The sequence below is a fragment of the Haliotis rufescens genome, unplaced genomic scaffold (assembly GCF_023055435.1).
Source record: "Haliotis rufescens isolate VD_foot unplaced genomic scaffold, xgHalRufe1.0.p SCAF_113, whole genome shotgun sequence".
In the NCBI taxonomy this organism is placed as follows: domain Eukaryota; kingdom Metazoa; phylum Mollusca; class Gastropoda; order Lepetellida; family Haliotidae; genus Haliotis; species Haliotis rufescens.
Window position 1 is genome coordinate 364,293 of NW_025963795.1, and position 11,196 is coordinate 375,488.

Sequence of the window (11,196 nt, forward strand, 5' to 3'; positions counted from 1 at the left end):
CATACACTTACAGAACCTAATGAGTAACGACCTGCCCTTGTATCCAGATATACACTTACAGAACCTAATGAGAAACGTCCTGCCCTTGTATCCAGACATACACTTACAGAACCTAATGAGTAACGACCTACCCTTGTATCCAGACATACACTTACAGAACCTAATGAGTAACGACCTACCCTTGTATCCAGACATACACTTACAGAACCTAATGAGTAACGACCTACCCTTGTATCCAGACATACACTTACAGAACCTAATGAGTAACGACCTACCCTTGCATCCAGAAACACACTTACAGAACCTAATGAGTAACAACCTACCCTTGTATCCAGACATACACTTACAGAACCTAATGAGTAACGTCCTGCCCTTGTATCCAGACATACACTTACAGAACCTAATGAGTAACGACCTACCCGTGTATCCAGACATACACTTACAGAACCTAATGAGTAACGACCTACCCTTGTATCCAGATATACACTTACTTAACCTAATTAGTAACAACCTACCCTTGTATCCAGACATACACTTACAGAACCTAATGAGTAACGACCTACCCTTATATCAAGACACACACTTACAGAACCTAATGAGTAACGATCTACCCTTGTATCCAGACATACACTTACAGAACCAAACGAGTAACGACCTACCCTTGTATCCAGACATACACTTACAGAACCTAATGAGTAACGACCTACCCTTGTATCCAGACATACACTTACATAACCTAGTGAGAAACGTCCTGCCCTTGAGTCCAGACATACACTTACAGAACCTAATGAGTAACGACCTACCCTTGTATCCAGACATACACTTACAGAACCTAATGAGTAACAACCTACCCTTGTATCCAGACATACACTTACAGAACCTAATGAGTAACGACCTACCCTTGTATCCAGACATACACTTACAGAACCTAATGAGAAACGTCCTGCCCTTGAGTCCAGACATACACTTACAGAACCTAATGAGTAACGACCTACCCTTGTATCCAGACACACACTTACAGAACCTAATGAGTAAAGACCTACCCTTGTATCCAGACATACACTTACTTAACATAATTAGTAACGACCTACCCTTGTATCCAGACATACACTTACAGAACCTAATGAGTAACGACCTACCCTTGTATCCAGATATACACTTACTTAACCTAATTAGTAACAACCTACCCTTGTATCCAGACATACACTTACAGAACCTAATGAGTAAAGACCTACCCTTGTATCCAGACATACACTTACAGAACCTAATGAGTAACGACCTACCCTTGTATCCAGATATACACTTACTTAACCTAATTAGTAACAACCTACCCTTGTATCCAGACATACACTTACAGAACCTAATGAGTAACGACCTACCCTTGTATCCAGACACACAGTTACAGAACCTAATGAGTAAAGACCTGTCCTTGTATCCAGACATACACTTACAGAACCTAATGAGTAAAGACCTGTCCTTGTATCCAGACATACACTTACAGAACCTAATGAGTAACGACCTACCCTTGTATCCAGACATACACTTACAGAACCTAATGAGTAACGACCTACCCTTGTATCCAGACATACACTTACAGAACCTAATGAGAAACATCCTACCCTTGTATCCAGACATACACTTACAGAACCTAATGAGTAAAGACCTGTCCTTGTATCCAGACATACACTTACAGAACCTAATGAGAAACGTCCTGCCCTTGTATCCAGACATACACTTACAGAACCTAATGAGTAACGACCTACCCTTGTATCCAGACATACACTTACAGAACCTAATGAGTAACGACCTACCCTTGTATCCAGACATACACTTACAGAACCTAATGAGTAACGACCTACCCTTGTATCCAGACATACACTTACAGAACCTAATGAGTAACGACCTACCCTTGTATCCAGACATACACTTACAGAACCTAATGAGTAACGACCTACCCTTGTATCCAGACATACACTTACAGAACCTAATGAGTAACAACCTACCCTTGTATCCAGACATACACTTACAGAACCTAATGAGTAACGTCCTACCCTTGTATCCAGACATACACTTACAGAACCTAATGAGTAACGACCTACCCTTGTATCCAGACATACACTTACAGAACCTAATTAGTAACGACCTACCCTTGTATCCAGACATACACTTACAGAACCTAATGAGTAACGTCCTACCCTTGTATCCAGACATACACTTACAGAACCTAATGAGTAACGACCTACCCTTGTATCCAGAGATACACTTACAGAACCTAATGAGTAAAGACCTACCCTTGTATCCAGACATACACTTACAGAACCTAATGAGTAACGACCTGCCCTTGTATCCAGACATACACCTACAGAACCTAATGAGTAACGACCTACCCTTGTATCCAGACATACACTTACAGAACCTAATGAGTAACGACCTGCCCTTGTATCCAGACATACACTTACAGAACCTAATGAGTAACGACCTGCCCTTGTATCCAGACATACACTTACAGAACCTAATGAGTAACGACCTACCCTTGTATCCAGACATACACTTACATAACCTAATTAGTAACAACCTACCCTTGTATCCAGACATACACTTACTTACCCAAATGAGTAACAACCTACCCTTGTATCCAGACATACACTTACAGAACCTAATGAGTAACGACCTACCCTTGTATCCAGACATACACTTACAGAACCTAATGAGTAACGACCTACCCTTGTATCCAGACATACACTTACAGAACCTAATGAGTAACGACCTGCCCTTGTATCCAGACATACACTTACAGAACCTAATGAGTAACGACCTGCCCTTGTATCCAGACATACACTTACAGAACCTAATGAGTAACGACCTACCCTTGTATCCAGACATACACTTACAGAACCTAATGAGTAACGACCTACCCTTGTATCCAGACACACACTTACAGAACCTAATGAGTAAAGACCTGTCCTTGTATCCAGACATACACTTACAGAACCTAATGAGAAACGTCCTGCCCTTGTATCCAGACATACACTTACAGAACCTAATGAGTAACGACCTACCCTTGCATCCAGACACACACTTACAGAACCTAATGAGTAACAACCTACCCTTGTATCCAGACATACACCTACAGAACCTAATGAGTAACGTCCTGCCCTTGTATCCAGACATACACTTACAGAACCTAATGAGTAACGACCTACCCGTGTATCCAGACATACACTTACAGAACCTAATGAGTAACGACCTACCCTTGTATCCAGATATACACTTACTTAACCTAATTAGTAACGACCTACCCTTGTATCCAGACATACACTTACAGAACCTAATGAGTAACGACCTACCCTTGTATCCAGACACACACTTACAGAACCTAATGAGTAACGACCTACCCTTGTATCCAGACATACACTTACAGAACCAAACGAGTAACGACCTACCCTTATATCCAGACATACACTTACAGAACCTAATGAGTAAAGACCTACCCTTGTATCCAGACATACACTTACATAACCTAATGAGTAACGACCTACCCTTGTATCCAGACATACACTTACAGAACCTAATGAGTAACGACCTACCCTTGTATCCAGACATACACTTACAGAACCTAATGAGTAACGACCTACCCTTGTATCCAGACATACACTTACAGAACCTAATGAGTAACGACCTACCCTTGTATCCAGACACACACTTACAGAACCTAATGAGTAACGTCCTACCCTTGTATCCAGACATACACTTACAGAACCTAATGAGTAACGACCTACCCTTGTATCCAGACATACACTTACAGAACCTAATTAGTAACGACCTACCCTTGTATCCAGACATACACTTACAGAACCTAATGAGTAACGTCCTACCCTTGTATCCAGACATACACTTACAGAACCTAATGAGTAACGACCTACCGTTGTATCCAGAGATACACTTACAGAACCTAATGAGTAAAGACCTACCCTTGTATCCAGACATACACTTACAGAACCTAATGAGTAACGACCTGCCCTTGTATCCAGACATACACCTACAGAACCTAATGAGTAACGACCTACCCTTGTATCCAGACATACACTTACAGAACCTAATGAGTAACGACCTGCCCTTGTATCCAGACATACACCTACAGAACCTAATGAGTAACGACCTACCCTTGTATCCAGACATACACTTACAGAACCTAATGAGTAACGACCTGCCCTTGTATCCAGACATACACTTACAGAACCTAATGAGTAACGTCCTGCCCTTGTATCCAGACATACACTTACAGAACCTAATGAGTAACGACCTACCCTTGCATCCAGACACACACTTACAGAACCTAATGAGTAACAACCTACCCTTGTATCCAGACATACACCTACAGAACCTAATGAGTAACGTCCTGCCCTTGTATCCAGACATACACTTACAGAACCTAATGAGTAACGACCTACCCGTGTATCCAGACATACACTTACAGAACCTAATGAGTAACGACCTACCCTTGTATCCAGATATACACTTACTTAACCTAATTAGTAACGACCTACCCTTGTATCCAGACATACACTTACAGAACCTAATGAGTAACGACCTACCCTTGTATCCAGACACACACTTACAGAACCTAATGAGTAACGACCTACCCTTGTATCCAGACATACACTTACAGAACCAAACGAGTAACGACCTACCCTTATATCCAGACATACACTTACAGAACCTAATGAGTAAAGACCTACCCTTGTATCCAGACATACACTTACATAACCTAATGAGTAACGACCTACCCTTGTATCCAGACATACACTTACAGAACCTAATGAGTAACGACCTACCCTTGTATCCAGACATACACTTACAGAACCTAATGAGTAACGACCTACCCTTGTATCCAGACATACACTTACAGAACCTAATGAGTAACGACCTACCCTTGTATCCAGACACACACTTACAGAACCTAATGAGTAACAACCTACCCTTGTATCCAGACATACACTTACAGAACCTAATGAGTAACGTCCTACCCTTGTATCCAGACATACACTTACAGAACCTAATGAGTAACGACCTACCCTTGTATCCAGACATACACTTACAGAACCTAATTAGTAACGACCTACCCTTGTATCCAGACATACACTTACAGAACCTAATGTGTAACGTCCTACCCTTGTATCCAGACATACACTTACAGAACCTAATGAGTAACGACCTACCGTTGTATCCAGAGATACACTTACAGAACCTAATGAGTAAAGACCTACCCTTGTATCCAGACATACACTTACAGAACCTAATGAGTAACGACCTGCCCTTGTATCCAGACATACACCTACAGAACCTAATGAGTAACGACCTACCCTTGTATCCAGACATACACTTACAGAACCTAATGAGTAACGACCTGCCCTTGTATCCAGACATACACCTACAGAACCTAATGAGTAACGACCTACCCTTGTATCCAGACATACACTTACAGAACCTAATGAGTAACGACCTGCCCTTGTATCCAGACATACACTTACAGAACCTAATGAGTAACGACCTGCCCTTGTATCCAGACATACACTTACAGAACCTAATGAGTAACAACCTACCCTTGTATCCAGACATACACTTACTTACCCAAATGAGTAACAACCTACCCTTGTATCCAGACATACACTTACAGAACCTAATGAGTAACGACCTACCCTTGTATCCAGACATACACTTACAGAACCTAATGAGTAACGACCTACCCTTGTATCCAGACATACACTTACAGAACCTAATGAGTAACGACCTGCCCTTGTATCCAGACATACACTTACAGAACCTAATGAGTAACGACCTGCCCTTGTATCCAGACATACACTTACAGAACCTAATGAGTAACGACCTACCCTTGTATCCAGACATACACTTACAGAACCTAATGAGTAACGACCTACCCTTGTATCCAGACACACACTTACAGAACCTAATGAGTAAAGACCTGTCCTTGTATCCAGACATACACTTACAGAACCTAATGAGAAACGTCCTGCCCTTGTATCCAGACATACACTTACAGAACCTAATGAGTAACGACCTACCCTTGTATCCAGACATACACTTACAGAACCTAATGAGTAACGACCTACCCTTGTATCCAGACATACACTTACAGAACCTAATGAGTAAAGACCTACCCTTGTATCCAGACATACACTTACAGAACCTAATGAGTAACGACCTACCCTTGTATCCAGACATACACTTACAGAACCTAATGAGTAACGACCTACCCTTGCATCCAGACACACACTTACAGAACCTAATGAGTAACAACCTACCCTTGTATCCAGACATACACCTACAGAACCTAATGAGTAACGTCCTGCCCTTGTATCCAGACATACACTTACAGAACCTAATGAGTAACGACCTACCCGTGTATCCAGACATACACTTACAGAACCTAATGAGTAACGACCTACCCTTGTATCCAGATATACACTTACTTAACCTAATTAGTAACGACCTACCCTTGTATCCAGACATACACTTACAGAACCTAATGAGTAACGACCTGCCCTTGTATCCAGACATACACCTACAGAACCTAATGAGTAACGACCTACCCTTGTATCCAGACATACACTTACAGAACCTAATGAGTAACGACCTGCCCTTGTATCCAGACATACACCTACAGAACCTAATGAGTAACGACCTACCCTTGTATCCAGACATACACTTACAGAACCTAATGAGTAACGACCTGCCCTTGTATCCAGACATACACTTACAGAACCTAATGAGTAACGACCTGCCCTTGTATCCAGACATACACTTACAGAACCTAATGAGTAACAACCTACCCTTGTATCCAGACATACACTTACTTACCCAAATGAGTAACAACCTACCCTTGTATCCAGACATACACTTACAGAACCTAATGAGTAACGACCTACCCTTGTATCCAGACATACACTTACAGAACCTAATGAGTAACGACCTACCCTTGTATCCAGACATACACTTACAGAACCTAATGAGTAACGACCTGCCCTTGTATCCAGACATACACTTACAGAACCTAATGAGTAACGACCTGCCCTTGTATCCAGACATACACTTACAGAACCTAATGAGTAACGACCTACCCTTGTATCCAGACATACACTTACAGAACCTAATGAGTAACGACCTACCCTTGTATCCAGACACACACTTACAGAACCTAATGAGTAAAGACCTGTCCTTGTATCCAGACATACACTTACAGAACCTAATGAGAAACGTCCTGCCCTTGTATCCAGACATACACTTACAGAACCTAATGAGTAACGACCTACCCTTGTATCCAGACATACACTTACAGAACCTAATGAGTAACGACCTACCCTTGTATCCAGACATACACTTACAGAACCTAATGAGTAAAGACCTACCCTTGTATCCAGACATACACTTACAGAACCTAATGAGTAACGACCTACCCTTGTATCCAGACATACACTTACAGAACCTAATGAGTAACGACCTACCCTTGCATCCAGACACACACTTACAGAACCTAATGAGTAACAACCTACCCTTGTATCCAGACATACACCTACAGAACCTAATGAGTAACGTCCTGCCCTTGTATCCAGACATACACTTACAGAACCTAATGAGTAACGACCTACCCGTGTATCCAGACATACACTTACAGAACCTAATGAGTAACGACCTACCCTTGTATCCAGATATACACTTACTTAACCTAATTAGTAACGACCTACCCTTGTATCCAGACATACACTTACAGAACCTAATGAGTAACGACCTACCCTTGTATCCAGACACACACTTACAGAACCTAATCAGTAACGACCTACCCTTCTATCCAGACATACACTTACAGAACCAAACGAGTAACGACCTACCCTTGTATCCAGACATACACTTACAGAACCTAATGAGTAACGACCTACCCTTGTATCCAGACATACACTTACAGAACCTAATGAGAAACGTCCTGCCCTTGTATCCAGACATACACTTACAGAACCTAATGAGTAACGACCTACCCTTGAATCCAGACATACACTTACAGAACCTAATGAGTAACGACCTACCCTTGTATCCAGACATACACTTACAGAACCTAATGAGTAACGTCCTACCCTTGTATCCAGACATACACTTACAGAACCTAATGAGTAACAACCTACCCTTGTATCCAGACATACACTTACAGAACCTAATGAGTAACGACCTACCCTTGTATCCAGACATACACTTACAGAACCTAATGAGAAACGTCCTGCCCTTGTGTCCAGACATACACTTACAGAACCTAATGAGTAACGACCTACCCTTGTATCCAGACATACACTTACAGAACCTAATGAGTAACGACCTACCCTTGTATCCATACATACACTTACAGAACCTAATGAGTAACAACCTACCCTTGTATCCAGACATACACTTACAGAACCTAATGAGTAACGACCTACCCTTGTATCCAGACATACACTTACAGAACCTAATGAGTAACGACCTACCCTTGTATCCAGACATACACTTACAGAACCTAATGAGTAACGACCTACCCTTGTATCCAGACATACACTTACAGAACCTAATGAGTAACGACCTACCCTTGTATCCAGATATACACTTACTTAACCTAATTAGTAACGACCTACCCTTGTATCCAGACATACACTTACTTAACCTAATTAGTAACGACCTACCCTTGTATCCAGATATACACTTACAGAACCTAATTAGTAACGACCTACCCTTGTATCCAGATATACACTTACTTAACCTAATTAGTAACGACCTACCCTTGTATCCAGACATACACTTACAGAACCTAATGAGTAACGACCTACCCTTGTATCCAGACACACACTTACAGAACCTAATGAGTAACGACCTACCCTTGTATCCAGATATACACTTACTTAACCTAATTAGTAACGACCTACCCTTGTATCCAGACATACACTTACTTAACCTAATTAGTAACGACCTACCCTTGTATCCAGATATACACTTACAGAACCTAAGTAGTAACGACCTACCCTTGTATCCAGATATACACTTACTTAACCTAATGAGTAACGACCTACCATTGTATCCAGACATACACTTACAGAACCTAATGAGTAACGACCTACCCTTGTATCCAGACACACACTTACAGAACCTAATGAGTAAAGACCTACCCTTGTATCCAGACATACACTTACTTAACCTAATTAGTAACGACCTACCCTTGTATCCAGACATACACTTACAGAACCTAATGAGTAACGACCTACCCTTGTATCCAGACATACACTTACAGAACCTAATGAATAAAGACCTACCCTTGTATCCAGACATACACTTACAGAACCTAATGAGTAACGACCTACCCTTGTATCCAGATATACACTTACAAAACCTAATTAGTAACAACCTACCCTTGTATCCAGATATACACTTACAGAACCTAATGAGTAACGACCTACCCTTGTATCCAGCCATACACTTACAGAACCTAATGTGTAAAGACCTACCCTTGTATCCAGACATACACTTACATAACCTAATGAGTAACAACCTACCCTTGTATCCAGACATACACTTACTTAACCTAATGAGTAACGACCTACCCTTGTATCCAGACATACACTTACAAAACCTAATGAGTAACGACGTACCCTTGTATCCAGACATACACTTACAGAACCTAATGAGTAACGACCTACCCTTGTATCCAGACATACACTTACAGAACCTAATGAGTAACGACCTACCCTTGTATCCAGACATACACTTACATAACCTAATGTGTAACGTCCTACCCTTGTATCCAGATATACACTTACTTAACCTAATTAGTAACGACCTACCCTTGTATCCAGACATACACTTACAGAACCTAATGCATATGAGTAACGTCCTGCGCTTGTATCCAGACATACACTTACAGAACCTAATGAGTAACGACCTACCCTTGTATCCAGACATACACCTACAGAACCTAATGAGTAACGTCCTACCCTTGTGTCCAGACATACACTTACAGAACCTAATTAGTAACGTCCTGCCCTTGTATCCAGACATACACTTACAGAACCTAATGAGTAACGTCCTGCCCTTGTATCCAGACATACACTTACAGAACCTAATGAGTAACGTCCTACCCTTGTGTCCAGACATACACTTACAGAACCTAATGAGTAACGTCCTGCCCTTGTATCCAGACATACACTTACAGAACCTAATGAGGAACGTCCTGCCCTTGTATCCAGACATACACTTACAGAACCTAATGAGTAACGACCTACCCTTGTATCCAGACATACACTTACATAACCTAATGAGTAACGACCTACCCTTGTATCCAGACATACACTTACAGAACCTAATGAGTAACGTCCTACCCTTGTATCCAGACATACACTTACATAACCTACTTAGTAAGGACCTACCCTTCTATCCAGACATACACTTACATAACCTAATGAGTAACGACCTACCCTTGTATCCTGAGATACACTTACAGAACCTAATTAGTAACGTCCTGCCCTTGTATCCAGACACACACTTACAGAACCTAATGAGTAACGACCTACCCTTGTATTCGGACATACACTTCCATGTGATACAGCGGTGTGCAGGTTTCTGACAGTATCAGCTGGTGTGGAGCCGTGTGGCCCTGTGACCTGTTATGTTGTCTTTCACAGTTCAAAGTTTGCTGTTTCATTTTCCCTTAACAAGGAAAACATCATATTCTGTATTACACAAGCGGTGACTCTCAACAAAACAGAATGCATGAAAAGGTGTAACCAAAATATTGAATATGGTAGTTCGTTACTTTCTTTGCGATGACATGTAAATTATACAGCTCCATCTGAAACAACAAATTAATTTGCTATAATAACATGAATGCGTGAAGTGAATCTGCTTGAATGCGTAAAACACTACAGGTTTGTTGAATTGGAAAAGTCAACAATATATTACAATATTCTTTCACCTTCTTTGCCCTTCAATAATAGCAACAAAATCTGTTCTGCTGAAGTCCTTGTCTGTGGTATAACTGACTATGTATCAGCATGTTTCCAAAAAGCACAATCCAATCGTGGTGTGTTGACAGTTACATCTGTATGGCCTGTTATGTGTCATGGTTCAAAATGTTTTGTTTCATTTTCCCCACAACAAGGAAAACAT

General features: G+C 41.2%; 1 protein-coding gene across 1 annotated transcript in view; it reads right to left on the reverse strand.

Annotated features, from left to right (window-relative positions):
• LOC124129571 (multiple epidermal growth factor-like domains protein 6) overlaps window positions 1–10,757 on the reverse strand; it is a 58,727-nt gene extending 47,970 nt beyond the window's left edge. Inside the window, exon 1 of the mRNA XM_048393082.1 lies at window positions 10,602–10,757. Within this exon, the coding sequence (XP_048249039.1) occupies window positions 10,602–10,617 (16 nt within the window). The 5' untranslated portion in view covers window positions 10,618–10,757. The remainder of the gene's footprint in view (window positions 1–10,601) is intronic.
• Window positions 10,758–11,196: the final 439 nt, after the last annotated feature.